At 39.8% G+C, this 18,709-nt stretch overlaps 1 protein-coding gene across 4 annotated transcripts in view; it reads left to right on the top strand.

Moving 5' to 3' along the window:
• The window catches only part of DACH2 (dachshund family transcription factor 2), a 544,577-nt gene that overhangs the window by 325,825 nt on the left and 200,043 nt on the right, over positions 1–18,709 (top strand). For 2 of the 4 annotated variants that reach the window (XM_050965047.1, XM_050965049.1), the window contains exon 3: positions 1,193–1,264. The exons of the other annotated variants lie outside the window; for them this stretch is intronic. In XM_050965047.1, the coding sequence (XP_050821004.1) occupies positions 1,193–1,264 (72 nt within the window). The remainder of the gene's footprint in view (positions 1–1,192; positions 1,265–18,709) is intronic. 4 annotated transcript variants of the gene reach the window in all.

Genomic DNA, 18,709 nt, shown 5'->3' on the forward strand with positions numbered 1-18,709 from the left:
TTCCCTGTCTATAAAACGGGATTAATAAAACTGATTTTTAACTACCTCACGGGGCTGTTCAGAGAATTAGATGGTTAATTGTTGTTTGTTATGTGCTCTATAAGCAGAAGGGGCTGGATATGTTGTTGAATTACAGTGGGCCTGATCCTGCAGTCACACTTTGGCAAAAACTCTGCTCACTTTCCTGGGAGTTTTGCCTGAATAAGGATTGCCGGATCAAACTCCTTTATTCTGAAAAATGTGTTGATAGTTTTAATGAATCTACACTATTATCATTCCACAGCATTTGTTTTATATCCAGAATAAGTCTTTTCCAACAAGCTCTTTAAAGATGGGGGTAGAGGCGGGGAGGGTTTCAGTGACCCAGAAGTGGAAGACTTTTGTTCCTCATTAAACTACTTCTTGATGTTTCCCAATAGGTTTTCAACTAAACACTTGTTAATCCCAGAGCTCTGACAAGTGAGGCCTGCTGAATTAGGCCAATCATTGCTACAAATAGCTAGGGCACATGAAAAAGTAATCATTGCTTTCCAGTCTATTATTAGATTAACTTCATAGGGATTGCTTTTTTCTCCTGTGAGTTGGTGCAAAAGTGACATGCCTTACCCTCCAATAAATCTAACAGCAGAGTGGCTATGACATGATGTTCATACTCCTCAGTCCCATGACAGATTATTTTTGATTGCTGCAGAAGTTTACAGCAGCTTGAAACCATTAGAATTTAAAGGCATCATTGAAATTTTACAGCATATCTGACTCATACACAATGCTGCTGGTACTAAGTTTGTAGTATATTGGCTTCACATTGTGATTGCCAGTCACAATGAGACTTGCTTACTTGTACTGATCCCCAGCTGTCATTTTGAAGAGGTAAACAATCATATGACACTTCTCCTCTGTGATCTCTCCTTGGAGAACATGTGCTTTTGTGAGTAATGAAGCTTTCTGAGATTTCCACCTTGGGAGAGTCATCAGTGTTAAACGCTTGTGGGAACCACCTCATGTAGACAAAAAACCTCAGACACTTATATAGATGAACAAATGATTTGCCACTTATTAGCTTCTCCAGAGATTTTTAAACTGGTGATATCTGGTCAATCTGTATATGTAGAATTAAAAAGCTATATTGTTAGCAGATGGAATTCTATATCAATAACATATAAGTGCTTTTAACAGTGTGTTTTTTTTCCAGATTTAAGAACTTTGTTTTTTCCTGATGAAAGCCAGATAAAGTTTGCAAAGCTCAAGACTCTTCAAATCCAAGGTGTTTACTACTATTTATATCTCATGTCAATGACTGTATTTGGCTCTAGTTATAAGCTTTGTTTAACTATTATTTTGTACAGCTGTATAGAATTTTGCTTCTTTAACCTTGAGGCTTGCATTTTTCAAGTTGCAAGACAGATGACTAGGAAGACGTATGCTGTCTATCCATCTCTGTCAGTATAGCTATACCTGTGGGCAGTGCTTAAAGTAACTTGAAAAAAGTGTGTGTGTTGTGGGGGGACGTCTATCATCACCTCCCCATCTGCCTGTCCCTCTGTCCAGCAATTAAATCTTCCCCAACCTCCAAGTTAATCCTGACCCCCAATTAATTCTGCCCCTCCATCTGTTGAACCCTCCAGATACCCCTTTCCCCATGCCTTCTGCAGTTTCCCCCACTTCTAATGCAACTTCTTCACCCCTTCTCAAGTTTAGGGTAAGCTGCTTCAGGATCTCCTCTTCCCCTTGCAAGGACAGGTATTTCTGGGTGGGATGGGGGAGAAACAGAGTTGCTCTCCTGTTGCTCATGGTGTTGGGTGGGGAGGGAATGTTGTGGAGCTGCCTTGAGATGCTGGGCTCTTTCTGCTCCTCCCTCCCTCCCCTCCTGTGAGAATGGTGAAAGAGTTCTACCTGCTTCCTGCAGGAGCCTGACTGGCTGGTATTCCTCAGAAGGTGGGCAGGCAGGGAAAGCAGAGGCTCAAAGGGATTCCCCTCCCTGCAGTACTAAAATTCTGTGCCTCAGTAACCCAGCTCATATTTTAGAAATTTTATTCCCTGGATCTGTGGCTCGTTGCGACCCAACACACTTTAAGCACTGCCTATGGCTCTGTATATGCATTTATCTATATATTATATATAAAGTTTGTGTGTACACCAAACTAATTTAAAATCGGTCTCTAAATGTTTATATGCTTTACAATGTGATTTCATTAATTTTATTCACCCTTACACCTCCAAATTCCTAGCTATGACAACTTGAACAAGCTAGCCTGGATCTATAACTTTTTTGGGCCAAAATTAGTTGGACAGTAGCACTGTTATTACCTTAATGTGTAGTACTATAATGTGTAGCATGTATCAGAGAGAAAGTTAACACGAAGGCCAATCTAACACAGTCCAGTGGTGGTTATATTGTTGATCGCATAGTATGTAGTATAATATGTGTATTGCCATTGGTGTGGTACATGTGAAATTCTCCAGAGAAAACAATCATGTATTTGCTGTAATTATGCTATTTATTTTTCATAATACATATTAATTTCTAGCTTATAAACACCTATATATGTGTGCAGTTTCTATTACAATAACAATGAGTTAGGCAATCTGGTAAATTTTCAAGACTGTGTCCTTCAGTTTATGAAAGTATTATGATCACAAGCTAGCCTGTACTGAATAAGTATGCACATCACAAAATCTGTATACTTTTTGGAATTATTGTTTTCTGCTTAACTTAAAAAAGCAGTATGAGAAATGGCATAAACAGAAATTGTATAATGAATGTTAAAGCTCCATCATTCTACTCAATAGCGTGTTCACAGTATGGATAAGGGGTCACATGACATAGAATGATTTCACATATATTTTATAATATTTAGGCCACATAATATTAGGTTAAATATAAATAAATAATATGAATAATAGAGAATGTTTGTTGAAAGGACATTTGGAATTCCTAATGCAAATATTTACACAAGAAACCTGATTCTAAGAGTTATACTCATCCAGTCAGGGAACAGAAAAAATAGCTGGTATATGTTTAATCAAATCTGGTCAGCAGAATTTGAGAGTTGTGACTATTCAGAGTTCAAGAATATTCTGCAGAAATTATTTGGTAGGAAATTCACCCTTGTGAAGAGGACCAGCAGAAGCATTTATGTTGGACGTAAGTTATGCAAGCTACCTGGTGTGTATTTCACTATTAGTGAATAATTTCAAATAACAAATATAATTGAGAAAATTGTCTGCTACCTAAGGACAATTTGTGAACTGAAAAAGACTAATTTAATCTAATGTATGATTTGCTATGCATCAGCTCCAGTATGAACAAATCACTAGCAATATTTTTTATTTTCTTAAATAGAATTTTTTTTTGTAATTGTATTTAAAAAGTGCTTCTGTAGACAAATTTTTAAATTGTTAATTTTTTTTAAACACAAATACACTCTAAAAATTTAGGCAGATACAGTATAGTGCATGTGAAATTTAGTATTAGGGCACATTTTTTCCAATGGGTTTGTTAATCTTGGAAAAACAAAAACTAGTTTTTTACAATGGGAAACTTGAGCTAACACATACCTTCAATATAGTTGTACTATGGTACCACACTGTTGTAATGTTAGCAGGAGCAACACTTTTTTTTCTGGTTGTGGATATTTCTTTACTTTTTCATCTGCCTACTTCAAGCTTCTTCGTTTTTAAAAAATGAATGTTGAAAACATTGTATCACTGAATCTTTGGTAGATGACGTAAAAGGTTCTGACAATACATGGAGCCATATCATTTAAGAGTTGAGCCATTTTCTTTTTGACCTGTGAGATTTAAACCCCAAAGGAACTAAAGATTAATTCACTGTTTTTACACCAGATGTTGCCTGATAACATGTGGGATAAATCTTTTCTGCACCTGTAGTATAATATTTTCCTCATGCTATAGCATAATACCTTGACTAATACCACAGCATCTTTCTTATGACTTCAAAGAAACCGAAAACCACATTCATATGGAAAACATTTTATTATTTGTAATTCTTAGCTTTGTATATATTAAATGTAATAACTAATGAGTTTAGTAGAATAATATGTATTACCATATGCGAGAAGCATGTTTAATAACTCATGTGCACGTGTAAGAATTGTTAATGTTTGCAGTATTTGCAAGATCAAATCCATTTTGGAAATTCTGTGGACATACGCTTTCAATTGGGGTTAAGTCCATCATTTGGTCGAAGTTTTCCTATCATCAACTAATTCCTTTCAGAGAAAACAGTTATTTGTATCTTTGAGAGGAAAAAATGCTAATTGAAACCATGTAATAAAAAGGTAATTTAGTAAAACTATTAGTTTTTGTTTTTTACTCTTTTAAGCCTATTATTTTTAAAATTACTTTTGTATTAAAAAAGCTGTAAAACTAAGTGTGGTGTCAGCATATTGCATATTCAGGCACATTTTAATTCTCATTTTCCATTGCATGAATAGTAAAATCTTTATAAATTGGAAACTGAAATTAATTGAATAAACTCCCATTGAATGTTTTTATGTTTTTGCTTGCATTTTAAAAAAGCAGATTGCAAAAAATTTTTCACAGCAAATGATGATGCTTAGCATTGACCACACCTCACTGAGATAATGTAGGGCAGGAAAAATAGTGCTGATGTAGGGAAGCAAATAACATCAAATGTTCAGTAGCAGTTCTCAGAGTTACTATGTTTATTTCAGTAATATAGCCGATATTGCTGGTATCTCTATCTAAATTTTATTTCCCAACACAATACAGAATCCCTAAGGTTAACCACCATGGCAGGCCTTAAAGCTTGGTATTCAGGTGGGATGCGGACTGTGGGGTCTGCTCCTCAGTTTGTGCAGTACTTCTGCCTACTCATTAAACAGAATATCAAATTACTGAAATACAGACTGATGCCAAAATGTTCAAACTTGTGTGGTTAGCCAGTAAAATAGGTGATTTGACTTTTTGAGATATCAGCACAGAACTCATTACTCTGTTTAACACCTCAGAAAATCAGGTCATTTAATTAAAGGTGGAGGTATGCCTAACTTTAGGCAGCTACATTTGAAAATGTTGGATTTCAAATTATTTGTAATCCTTGAGTTAACTATATTTTCTTACAGCAATCACTGAAGGAATAATCACAAATGTAGTTTCATGATGAACATCTAATGCCCAAATCAGCAAAGCAACTTATTGTATTGTATTGTACATACTTGCCTATGAACAAATAAGTTGTGCCATTGAATGTCACTAAAACCATTCACTTGCTTAAAGCTAGGCATGTGCTTAAGTGCTCTGCTACACTGAGGCCTAAATTCTTCAAACCTCCTATTTTTTTAATTGTTAGAGCTCTGTTATAGCTTTTATACTGCTGCTGTTACTGCTATTATGTATTTTACAGCAGGAACTGAAGTGGGATAGGGAGTAGGAAGTTATACTCATCAGTGACTGTGCGTGTGGAGTACTGAAGGGGACAGAATGCTGCTAGGGCAGCTTGTTTAGAAGCAGCTTTTGTACCTCCTTTTAAAGGTGTAAACTGTTTCCTTTAGCACCAGCCTCCAGCTTTTGTACAGGAGTGGTAAGGCCCTGTCCTTTCCTCCACTCCCCTAAACCTAGATTGCCTTAAGTGCGGAGTACACCTAGCCATTCTGTCCCATCCACCTTGTAAATGGAGGGCGAGCTCTGGTGACGAGGAAAGGGGCTCTCTGTGCCTTTCCTTTATTTATGTGTACACCTCTACCCCGATATAACATGACTCGATATAACACCAATTTGGATAGAACGCGGTAAAGCAGTTCTGGGCGGAGGGGGGCGGGGTGGCTGCGCACTCTTTCGGATCAAAGCAAGTTTGTTATAACGCTGTTTCACCTATAACCCAGTCAGAGATTTTTTGGCTCCCGAGGACAGCGTTATATTGGGATAGAGGTGTATATGTGCCAGGGCAGCCAGAATGTAGCGCTTAACATAAATCATAATGTGACCAAAAATATTAACTGGAGAGTACAAACTGCATTTAAAAGGTAATAATGGAATATATAATAGAAGTTAATTACTATCCCCAGAAAAATAACAGGCTTAGGGCTGTGGGTTACGTCCATCTGTAAGCCATTATTTGTAATGGCTGGAAGATGTTGTGAATGGGTATTAATTATCTTCTGCTGTCTTTGTGTCTTCAAAGTACATGATTTTCTTGGAACCAAAGATCATGTTATGTGTATAAATGATGGAAGAAATAAATAAATATAGACAATAACAAACATTAGACAGAGTCCAAATCACTGTTTATAGCAAAAGGTAATTACTATTAATGATACTGAGTTCAAAAGGATTAAAAGTCATCGAGCCTGGAATCTAACATTCCTGACCTCAAGATGAGACCTTACTAAGCCATAAACTGAACTGGTCTCAGTTTTCAAAATGGTAAAAAGATTTCTAAGTCTGCAGGTAGCAAGTCCCCATTATCCAATCTTATATTTAACCCTATTTCAGTACTAAATTAATATACACATATTTGGCTTGGGTATATCAAACATTCAATTTCCTGTAGATTTTAGGGAACATATGGTTTTATACTGAGACATTTTAAAAATCTACCTAAGGTTAATGTTTGTGGTGGCCCTTTGCAGCAGTGTGAGGCAATAAACAACTTTTTGGGATAATTAAATGCTGAAATGAAGCTGGCTGATTTTGACAGCTGCCTACGCAGTTTATTATATATTTACTGCTGTGAATGCTGACATCAAGGAAAAAAGATAGAAAAGCGACAATATAAAATAATACATTTTTTTTGCTTGCTTTTTGAGGGAAGGAAGTTTGTGCTGTTGCCACCTTGGAGTTTCTATTGATGTCTCTTTGAGGATGCTGACTGTGACTAAACAGTGGAGGGCATAGCTACAAAATTAATAGCTGTTCCGTGAAGTGGTTTACATTTAAAGGCCGTGCTGTAGTTGAATACATGAAGCCTAATCCTGAGAGGTGCTGTGCACTTTCAACTCCCATTCACTTAGTGAAATTTCAGTTCACTCAACACCTCATGGGATCCTGTCCACAGGAGACCAATCTTAAAATATTCTCACTGCAACTGAATGCAGTAATTTTTTGTCTGGGCAGCAGGAAAGAAAGGACAGGGCTCCTTTAAGGATCCCTACTGCATTTGGGTTATGAGAGAGAAAGAAAGGGAGGACAGACTTAACTGAGAGGAGCCAAAGGGGGGTGGAATAGGAAGTGGCTGGGTCAGGTTGAGGCACTGACCCACCATGTATACTGTGGGGCAGGGGAGGAGAAGGAAGGGTATTTATATACCCTCTGCATTTTGGAGGGAATTCTCTTTGCCACGAATCACTAAACTACATGGAACCCTTAGGATCTGAGTAGGACTGTGTTTTATGGTCTGCTGTGGGCTTGCACTGGTCGCTTCCATTTTCTTTCGGGGTGGGGAAAAAAATTCTGTCACCGCCAGACTGGTCAAGGCAGGGCGAGTTATTTTTTTCACTTTTCCCACAGTGGATAGGAGAGGTAGGTAAGGAGGTTAGGTCAAGATTGTCACAACTTAGGAGGTAGCAGATGTGGCAAATGTCCAGAATCACAGAGGGGTTATGGTTTCCTGATAAACAGGAGTTAAAAAGTTGATTTAGGGGAAGCATACCCTAAAGAATCTGGAAAAAAGGAGGTAGTGGCTTCAATAGGAATGTCTGCAACCTCAGGGAGATACCCCCCTTTTTTTCCTAGCTCCCCCTTAATCTTCAGCGGAGAGAGTGGAGTCCCAGCAACAGGCTGACTGGGACAGGTTGGAAAAGGGGTTGGCTGACAGAAGCCCCCTAAATATGTGGAAACAGTTAGGGAAAGAATGATGACCTGCACTGTATAATTTATTGCTGGTTATTCCTAGTTATTTGAAGAGAATAAATTTGTGGCCTAATTAAACCACAACCATTAAGAACACCAATCTACATTTATGGGCTCAGATCTCTTTGGAGTTCCTAAACTCTGGATGGCAGGAAGGTATATCTTTCTGTATTTAAGTACCTTGTGAATTTTACAGAAATATATGCATGTTGTGTAACAATAATTTAAAAACACAGGATATTTGGGCACCTAGATCAGCACTTTCAAATGGATGCCTAAAGTTAGTTTCACAGTGTACTCCTAAATAGGTGGCCTGATTTTTAAAAAAAATAGTATCAAGCACTCAGCAGCTTCTGTTGACTGGATGCTCAGCACTTCTGAAAATTAGGTCAGCACTTCTGAAAATTATTTAGGTGCTGAATATGGGCCCAGGAGCCTACCTTTTGAAAATCTGGATCCTAAATTCAATTTGAATGTCTAAATGTAGAATTGGTTGCCCATACTTAGATGCCAACTAGGTATACAATGTTAATAAGTGTTTTAGTTGCATTTATAAGAAGGGATAACATTGAATTTTTCTTGGTAATAACCATCTGAAATTTCTCATTCATATAATATGTTATAGGCAGAAAATAATCCATTTATATTACTGTCCAAGAGGATTTTAATTATCTCTTATGAAACACATAAGATTTGCAAACATCTGAAAACAGCAAGCTACAGTAAACGAACAGCCATAAATACAGCAAATAAGTAACAAAGTAATGATCTGTGGAATTTGTTATGGTAGATGAATTGTTTTTCCCTACATTTTTCTTTTATGACCTAAAGGAATCCCTCAGGCTCAGCTTTACACCCAACTACTTGCTTATCGACTGGAAAATGCAATATATTTAAAGCAAGTAGGTTGGGTTATAGCCCTGTTGAAAGATCCTAATCTTTTAAATGTGAAAAGTGAGAGCTTTGCCTCACACATGTTACAGTAGACAGAAGTTTCCTGCTTTGTTCAAATCCGCTCAGTTTTCTTATATTAAATGCAAACCGTAAGCCTTCAACTAATAGCACAAAGGGTAGTTTGAATTATGTTTTCCTTTTTCTTTCCAAAACCTAGCACATACATACACACACACACACACAAATAAGTCAATGCAGTATTGACACAGTTTTTTTTATTTGCTATCAGTTATAAATGCTGGGATTACCTGGGCGATTGTTTTCTCAGAAACCCATAATGTAATCTCAAACCTAATACTCTGACAACCATGCACTAATTAAAACTGCAATTATATTTTTGCTCAAACAAAATGACTTAATAAACATTATCACAAACTGTTTACCTTTCCCCAAAACAATTTATGCTCACTAATACAATTTCCTATTAAAACTGCTGCCAGGTAAATTAAAAACTCTTGAAATAGTAAGTAAGTGGGAAATTAATTCAACAGTTTAATCTAGAACTAATAACAGTTGCAAGCTCAGAAAAAGATTGCTACAGCAGGGAGTTAATTAACAGCTTATTCCCCATTTGATAAAAGTAATCCACTCTAATTCCAGTGTAATTTACCTCAATGTAATATAAAACCACAAGCTGCTACTGGTGCAGGTAATTATTAGCCCTGTCCTGTGGCCACATTGTCAATGAAAGTCAGCAGTATCTTAATAATAAGAGGCTGTCTGCTAAATGTCCACAATTAAAGAGGTAATATGAAATCTTCAAACTGCGACAACCTTGTATGTTTCTATACACTGTATACAGTCAGGGGTTGCAATGTAAATGGAAAGAAGTATTTAATTGCTGCACCTAATAACCAGGTGTGCATTTTGTAAAGTGAGGTTGTTCTATTACTGTAACCTGCTTTTGTAAAAAAACAGAGGAGATGGGACAGAGGTTACAAAGAGAAGGTTTATATGTTTTGATGGCAGCCTCTGAAGCTAGTAAACTAGTGCAGCATGGAAGTAAGTCTGTGTTTTCTCCATGCAAATAAAGCACAAAGCTTAGGTCTCTTGGGCCTGGTCTACACGGAGAGGGAGGGTGTCGATGTAAGATACGCAACTTCAGCTACAGGAATACCGTAGCTGAAGTCGATGTATCTTATTCCGACTTACCTCCCATCCTCATGGCGCAGGATCGACGGCCGCAGCTCCCCCATCGACTCCGCTACCGCCGCTTACTCTGGTGGAGTTCCGGAGTCGATAGGGAGCGTGTTCGGGGATCGATACATCACGTCTCATCTAGACACGGTACATCGATCCCCGATAAATCGATCGCTACCCGCCGATACAGCAGGTAGTCTGGACGTACCCTTGGTCTGAAACATCGTGTGTGACTTAAACAACAATACAGTGAATGTTCCGTTGTTGCAGTTATCTTTAGTAGAATGAGGCCTTGTGCTTAGTTGTGTAAGGAGCACATAGAAATATCTTCTCTTCTTACATTTTTGTTTTGGGGTTAAAATAAGGAAACAAAAATATGTGTGTTTTATTCCCTTTAACACTGGGCCTTTTGTGGTCCCATGACAGTAAATATTTTGGGGGTTGCTTTTGAGCAATCACGTCAGTCACTCAGTAGATAACTCTCTCATTTATTCTAAGCACTTTCACCATTTTCTTCTTGGTGTCTGAATACCTGTGAGTTAGACTCCTCAGCCTTCTTGAATTATGTGTTCTTAGTATTTTTCCCACAAAGAATTGTCATATTAAAAATAAGTGAGTCCACTATAATAATAGGTTTCATCAAAGTTCATAAAAGTAATTTAAAAGGACATTTTATCTACAATATCATATAAATACTGATTGTGGAAGTAAGTAATGTATGATATTATCCTACCCCATTAGATGTTAACAAGGATTAAGTGTTTATTTCCCACTATCACTATAACATTTGTTTACACCATGAATCTAGTTGAATAGGCTCCTTCTGTGCCTTTAATGGATTTCTCAGAAATAAAATGTCTGTCGGGATGTGCTTTGTCAGACAGCAAAGCCAAACAAACATTGTAAAGGTGTTAAGGCTGGTGACAGAGATGAGAAGAGTGATGATTCAGTCAGAGATATTTGATCGTTAATAAAATCATGCTGTCTTTCTCAGTTCTTTTCTGTACATTTGTAGTTATTTTTGGGAAGAGGTGGTTCAGTGCAGAGGCAGCTGAGTATTTAGGACTAAATTATACTGCTACAAGTTACTTATATTGGGGCAGTTGGCCCCCTGCTCTCAGTAGGCACAGATATATCTCCTCTATACTGAAAGCATTTTTCCATTGTTGCAGATCAAATGTTTGCATAATTTATTTCAATGCTTATTTCTGGGGTGGTCCAGTACTAAAGTGGAAATGACACATTTTGACATGTAGAGGATATGCATTTGGATTTTATACTTTCGGAGTCACCAATGCCTTGGTATCCTTGATTACGCTAAGAACATGGCTGATAAACACCAACTGCATCCATGCCAAACCCACCACTCACAAGGAAAGGCTACACATGGCATAGGAGTAATTATAACCTTTAGGGCTTCCACAGGGCTCAAAGGGTTTATAAAGCACCTTCTTGGAACCCCAAACCATCCCATGCATGATACACACAGTTCAGTGCATATGTGCTACTTCCTTTGTCATGAACCCACTTTAAAAGTTAGATTTAATTTCAGGTTTTCCAGATTCAGGCAGAATGTCAAAGATCATTCTTTGAAAATCTAATTTAGTGCTGTCAGTAGGAGTGATAATGAATTGCCCTACTTAGATGTTTCCTTTACTCCAGAAGAAGAAGAAAGGACAGATTTTAAAACTCCTCACTAACCTAATGAGCCATTGGTGTTCAAGGTGTCTATTCCAGTCTTGTTCAGCCAAATGAGGTGGCTTAAAGGTAATTAACCAACGTAAAGTCGGAGGGAGAGAATTTATTTGAGCTTAATATATGCATCAAATTATCATGTTGTTTGTATTTTTTCTAGTAGTCTCTCAGTGTCACTTTTAATAATGCCTGTTTGTGTCTCCACTGCAAACCACTCCTTCCCCTCCCCTATTTTCAGAGTTGTGAAAATCTGCTCTCGGATACACTAATGTTAGGTTTAAACTTAACCTGTGAGAACTGAGTCTAGGCATTATATTTTTTCTTTTACTAATTTTCAGTTAAACAAGTAACTTGACTGTTTTTAAGGGCTTATTTTCACTGTAGTGTAAGCTCAAGGTGTAACTTGAGAGTTGTCCTTAACAAACCCCCCCCTACACACACACACACACACACACACACACACACACACACACACACACACACACACACACAGACACACACTCAAATCTCTGCTTTATTTAAAGCATGAGCTAGCAGGCCTGCCAAAGGGGTATGGGTTGAAGCTCAAGTGCTGCAACACTCAGATCCAGTGAGGATGCAGCTACAGTCTACAAATCTGAGATAGCATCAGGCACTGCCTCCTCTGGTACTTAGGCATAGTCATTGGAGCAGAGGTCAAAGCTAGGTGTGGGGTTGGAACTGGGCCAAGAATGGCACTGGAATTGAGTTCCGGGGTCAGAACTGAGATCAGAGTCCGTAAACAAGACAGAATCATACCATAGCTGAGTCCAGGTGCAAGCCAGGGGTTAAAGCCAGGTGGTCATAGTCCAGGGACAAGCCAAGTTAGTACCATAGCCAAGGTCCAGACACAGGCCAAAAGTTGAAGCTAGGTAGTCGGAGTCCAAATGTCCAAGGAGGGTCAGTAAGTAGAGGAAAGACTGGAGCAGGTCAGCAACATGACAGAGACAGAGAAGGACAAGGTTGGAACAGGGCTTAGAGTCTCAAGAGTCTGAAGCACTGCAAGGCAGCAGGAGGCTTCCTGGCCATGTAGTGATCTCACTCATGTGCAGCTCTGGGGGTTGGGGAAATACCTGAGCCTGGGGAGGGGCGGGGGGTCATTTGACCCATCTTGACTCAGGGATAGGTTGCTGCCACATGCCTGAAGGCTGAGTCACTGCAGGCTCTGTTGGAAAGGTAAGTCAGTGTGGCTGGGTTGTTGCTGCATGTGCCTGACTGGTGACTCACCTCAACTCCCTTGCAGGGCCAGCTGAGTGAGCAGCCCCGGTTTGGCTGTGGGTTTGCTTCACAGTTAGCACAACTCATCATCTGCTAATCCAATCATTCTCCATACTTGGGTGCTATTTCACAGTGTAGTTGCTCTCACATTAGCTAGGCAGGCTCAAGTGAAGTAACTCAGCTGTAGTAAACTGAGGTAACTATTGCAGTGAAGACAAGCCCTAAATTACACAGATTAAAACAAATTGCTAGTCACTTTCAAATGCAGTTTTTGGGGGGTTTTAATAGTCAAAACAATTACTTCGATTTAAATATGATTTGGCAGGTCAGTGATTTAGTTGGGGATGGTTCTGTTTTGACAGTGGTGGATTTAAAGTTAGTGGGGCCCTGTGCGTAGCTTCATTTTCGGGGTCCCCCCCTCAGGACCCAGCCAAGAAAAAAAACATTCTCTCTTGTCTCCTTCCCCGTTTTTCATTCTTTTTTTTCTTCATCCTCCTCATTTGTTATAAGTAATGGGAAGTAAATGAAAATAAAGTGAGGTACCTTGATTGGGGCAGGGGGCTGGCGTGCAGGAGGGGATACAGGGGTTGGGATCTGGGTGGGAGTTTGGGTGATGGGTGCTTGCTCTGGGCTTGATCAGGGGGTTGGGGTATGGGAGAGGGTGAGGGGTGCAGGCTCTGGGAGGACATTTGGGTGTGGGCTCTGGGCTGGGGCAGGGGAGTGGTGCTTACCTCTGCCAATGTGGCTCCCAAAGCGACCGGTACACACACCCCTCTGGCAGTGGCTCCTAGGCGATGGGGTCGGGAGGTCTCCGAGCGCCGCCGCCCCCACAGCTCCCATTGGCCGTAGTTCCCAGCCAATGGGAACTGTGGAGTTGGTGCTCGGAGTAGGGGCAGCACATGGAGACTCCCATCTCCACAGGGACATGCCATCCACTTCTGAGAGTGGTGTGGCATGGAGGGAGGGAGGCAGAGCGAGCAGGGAGCCTTCCTACTGCTGGCATGTCTCTGGGCGCCCCTTTGGGGCAGGGGAGCAGTGGGTCTCCATATGCTGCCCGGTGTGGGGGGCAGTGTGCAGAACCACCTCTCCATCCCCACCAGGGGCATGCAGAGATGTGCCAGCAGCCAGCCGCTTCCAGGAACGGCATGGGGCCACGGGCCGTGGCATGCAGGCAGCCTGCCTGCCTGAGCCCTGCTGCGCCGTCGGCCGGGACTCAAGGGCTGGTTGTCAGATGAAATTTGTCCTTCATTTTGGGGGCAGCTCCCTGTTGTTGAGGGCCCTGTGCCACCACATGGTTTATTTCATAGTAAATCCACTTCTGTGCTTTGAGCGTAGGGGGTTGGAGTCAATGACCTCCTGAGGTCTCTTCCAACTGTAATCTTCTATGATTCTGTGATTCTATGAATAGTTTAGATATGCCGTTTAATCACTTTTGACAGTTGAGGAATAAAAAGTTTAAGTAATACTTGAAAAGTGACATCTTGGTAGCTGCCATATCTATTTGGAAAATAAATCCTACAAGGTTTTATTACTTATTAAATGTACTTGTAAATAATACATACTTCCACAAGAATGTAAGCACATAGATACAGATTCAAATATATGCAATATGTAAATAAATATAATCATATGGTAATAGAAGCTCACAGGACCAAATCCTGACCTAGGAACTCAGCCCCTCCCCAAGCCCTCTTCTGTGCAGGAATGTGTAGGGGAGACACTTGCTGTGCATCTGGACTTGTGTGGTTGGGTGGGCGATTAGAGGAGTGACAGTTCCTTGGAATGGTTCCCTTTTTCTCCCAGTACTGCAGAAGGGTCTGTGAGGGTTTGGGATCTGTGGGTTGAGCGATGCTAACCAGCTACTGACAAATTCTCTTCTCTCCATTAAAAGCACAGTGGAAACTCACAAATTAACTACACACTGTATCCTGTGAAGAAGATTCCAAGACAACAATGTTTGGAGAGACCATATCAGGATGGTTCCTATAGGAACTTTGTTTTCCTGGTAGAAGACAAGTGGCAATAGAAAAGCAAATAGTCTTGGCACAAGTGAGCCTTTCTTCGTTGGAGGAATCCTTGTGTTTGGGTCATAGAACACCTGACCTGTCCAGTGGATCCCATGTCCTCAGTAAATGAACTGTATAATTCTTATACAGTGGTTGCCCTTATAATCTTTCCCATTTTATCTTCAATTTTTCTGCATTGGGTTTTCCATTTTCCTTGTCTTTACTCATGCTAAGCTCCTGTTGACTTCATTGGGAATTCTGTTTCATTAAGGACTCAGTAAAAAGTGAATAAAGATCTGATGACATGGCCCATCAGATACATAGAACATGGCAATCTTGTTTATAATTGTGTTATTTCTATTGAGACATACATACACAAACCCTTGTGGGCTAAATTCTGCTTAGTCCATGGTTGTGTAGTGTTCAGAGGGATTAGGTAGCCTCCTTCTGCAACCAGAGCAGGAGTCAGGGAAAGCTGAAATCCTTGTTCTCAAGACAGTACAGGGACTGCTCTCTAGATGCTTCCCTGAGGAGACATGGCATCTTGGGGGCAGAGGATGGAAAGTAGGCACCATCCTGTTAGGTTTCAGACAGTTGAGGGACACAGTTTGCACCCCCTACAAAGGTCTGTAGCAGTGCACACGCTCCCTGCTGTGCACCTGTATTGCCTCTATATTTCCCTTTCACTGCCTCCCAGTTTGCTCTCTGTAGCACGGTGGCTCTGCTGTGACTAAGTGGCACAATCTAGACATAGACTATAGGTAATAAATACCATAAACTAACATAGAGACACATTGTAATTTCATTTTATTTCCATAGATAGGACCAAATGCAGAAAAAGAATAAGACACAAGAAGTTTATATATATATGAAACATAAACATGAAAACATCCATAAAAACAATTGTCAACATTTTATTTTCAGTCAGTCTCAAGGTGATTTTAAATAAATAGAAGGACACAACTCAATTTCCGTACAATGCATGGTTAAACCTGTTAATCAACACTTATAAATGTGAAAAACTGCAGCCACTAGGGATTTCAAAATGATTATAACCAAATATTCTTGGTCCACACAATTGACAGAGGGTCATACACATTTCCATAGAATAGACACATTACCAAAGGATGTATACAACTAAAACATATAGCTTGTAAGAGTAACTTTTGTGTTTTTTAAAAGAATCCAGTGTGCCATCAGACACATGTATACAATTGTTAAATGCCTATTTTCAGCCCCCCCTCCTCTGCTTGATTTGGAGCAGGGACTGGCATGCTGGCCCCCCACATGCCAGGTGAGTGCCCTAACAGCAGGGTATTGGATATTCTGAAGTGGGTTGCTCTCTGTTTCTCTTGTTGGAGCTGTTCCACTTTGTATAAATAATTAAACTGAGAGATTGACTCTGTAGCCCAGTGTTTAGGGTATGCTCTGGGATGTAGGCGACCCAAGTTCAAGTCCACATTCTAGTGAATATTTAATTTTTATCCATACAAAGTGGAGAGATTGAGAGACCCACCTGAGATTACCCCATAGCCTGGAAGTCAGGCTCACTTGGGATATGGGAGACCCAAATTCAAGTCTCTGTTTCAAATCAGGCAGAGCAGGGATTTGAAAACAGGTCTCCTACTTCCCCAGTGAGTGCCCTAACCCCTGGGCTATTGGGAAAGGGCTGATTTGGCTTAGTCACCCAGCTCCAGGAGAGAATTTGTGGTTTTGAATCTCTAGTGGAGATAAGCACATACCCCTGCGTTGGATGGAGGTGTCTAACTTCCCTTTGGAGACAGACTCTCTCACTCATCTCTTTAGTATTTATTACTGGCTAGTTTAGATGGTTCCCCACTCAGGCTGCTAGCTTCTAAGACTCCCTGCTTAGGTGCCTGGCTGGCAGCCTATATTGTATAGGGAGCCTGGGCACCTAACTCAGGGCCAAGGTTTCCACTGACAGCAGGGTGCCTAAAAGTTAAGTGTAGCAAAGCTCAGCCGCACAAATCCCAGCTCCCTTAGTGCATCTAGCCCTTGGTGCCTCCTGTTTCCTTGCTCTCAGTTGCTGGAAACTCAGTTGTCCTGCTCCAGCTCTGAGTGAGTAGCAAAACACTGCAGGTTGTGTAGGAAGAAGGAGAGCCAATAATCAATGATGTAGAGAGAGAACTTGGGGCAGGAGAGTTTTGAGAGGGTAAAATGAGGTAGAGGGGTGACCACAAAGAGTAGGGAAAAGGGGCGGGAATGCTTTGGAAAGGGACGCATCAAAGGAGTGTATTCAGAACTCCAGATGCCTTCTGGTATGATTGTGATGATTTTAACTCATCCCTTTACAGTTGCTACAAAACTTGTTTTCAATTTAACACTAAGTTCACGCTCTCTTAATCAGTTCTGACTCCATCCTCCTCTGTCTGGCCCTCCATACAGATTGGGTTACCCTGAAATTTTTAATACACACTTTAAAAATGGGGGTCAGCCTACCTCAAGCCCTTCCTTGTCTACTCTGATTCTCTAGTACTGGTTCCCTCTAAACATCTAATTGTTGCTACAAGAACATTTTCTTCTGCACCTATTTATAGTCTGGAAGGATCTGCATGTATCTTTTTATCATTGTCTCCATCTCATTTCCTGTCTTTGCTGGAAATGCAACTTTTCCCTCTTACATGAACCGCTTACTTTTTTATCTCCCTTTGCTATCATTTTAGTTAGTAATTTTACTCTCTAACTAGCTGATAACTATTTATTTGATGGGAGCTGGGCAATCAATAAATCATGTGCCAATTGTGGTTATTCTAAGTAGTACTTTGCTTTTCAGTGTACAGATTGTCATAGTCCATGTGTATTTTTGGTGTATACTTTTACACCTTCTTAGTGTATCTTTAGGAGTAATTATTCCTGGATCTCAATAATTATCAGTACATTAAATTCCATATGTTTTCTATCAAAAAATGAAAGGGAATGATGGAATTAACACAAATATACAAATGCCAATTGCAGTCATAGAAATCATGGAAATGTAAGGCTGGATGGGGCCTTGAGAAATCATCCAATCCAACCCCCTTTGCTAGACAGGACATACACTTGTACCCATCTCTGGCCTTGCTGAGGAAAAGTGGCTCAGGCAGACTAGATACAGTTTGTGCAAGTAAGCAAATTGCCTTCCTGAATAAACTTCTGGTTGTGGTAGTTAGTCACAAGTTGATCAGAATGACTTCTACAGCTTTTGAGTACCCTATGATATGTCCAGATTGGTTCAGCAGAAAAGACTTTTCAAGGGTCTACTTGAAGGATAATCATGCTATAGAGATTCTGCAAAGCTGAATAAAATCTATTTTACGAGAGTGATCAACATTTTTAGAATTTTAGAATTTTATGCTTAACATCAAAATTTGAAAAATAATTAGGAAAACATTCAACAGTTTTTTGCAAATTTTTCCTCCTGTTTCTTGACCAGCTTTAGAGCTGGTCTGCATATATATAATATATAAATTTAAATGGTTTCAAAACATTTTGGTGGCATTTTTTCCATTTTTATTACAGCTTTATCCTGTCCAAAATAATGTACTGTAGTGAGCATATGTGTGCATGCATATTTGAAAAATTGTGTGAAAAATTAGAGCTGTCTGGAAAAATGAAATGTCTATTACATGGAAAATTTTGACATTTAGAAATTTATTTGTATCCCAAATTGGGACAAAATCCAAATCTTCCATTTCCATTTTGTGAAATGGAAATTCTGAAAAATTGTTCTTCTATAGTGTTGATACAAATCAGTTCTGAATCCATGGGCACTTGAACTGATGGAGGGGAAATCTGTACAGTCTCAGCCAAACCAACTATTTGGAAGTACAGAACATACTAAAGAG

The sequence above is a fragment of the Gopherus flavomarginatus genome, chromosome 8, assembly GCF_025201925.1.
Source record: "Gopherus flavomarginatus isolate rGopFla2 chromosome 8, rGopFla2.mat.asm, whole genome shotgun sequence".
Classification (NCBI taxonomy): Eukaryota; Metazoa; Chordata; order Testudines; family Testudinidae; genus Gopherus; species Gopherus flavomarginatus.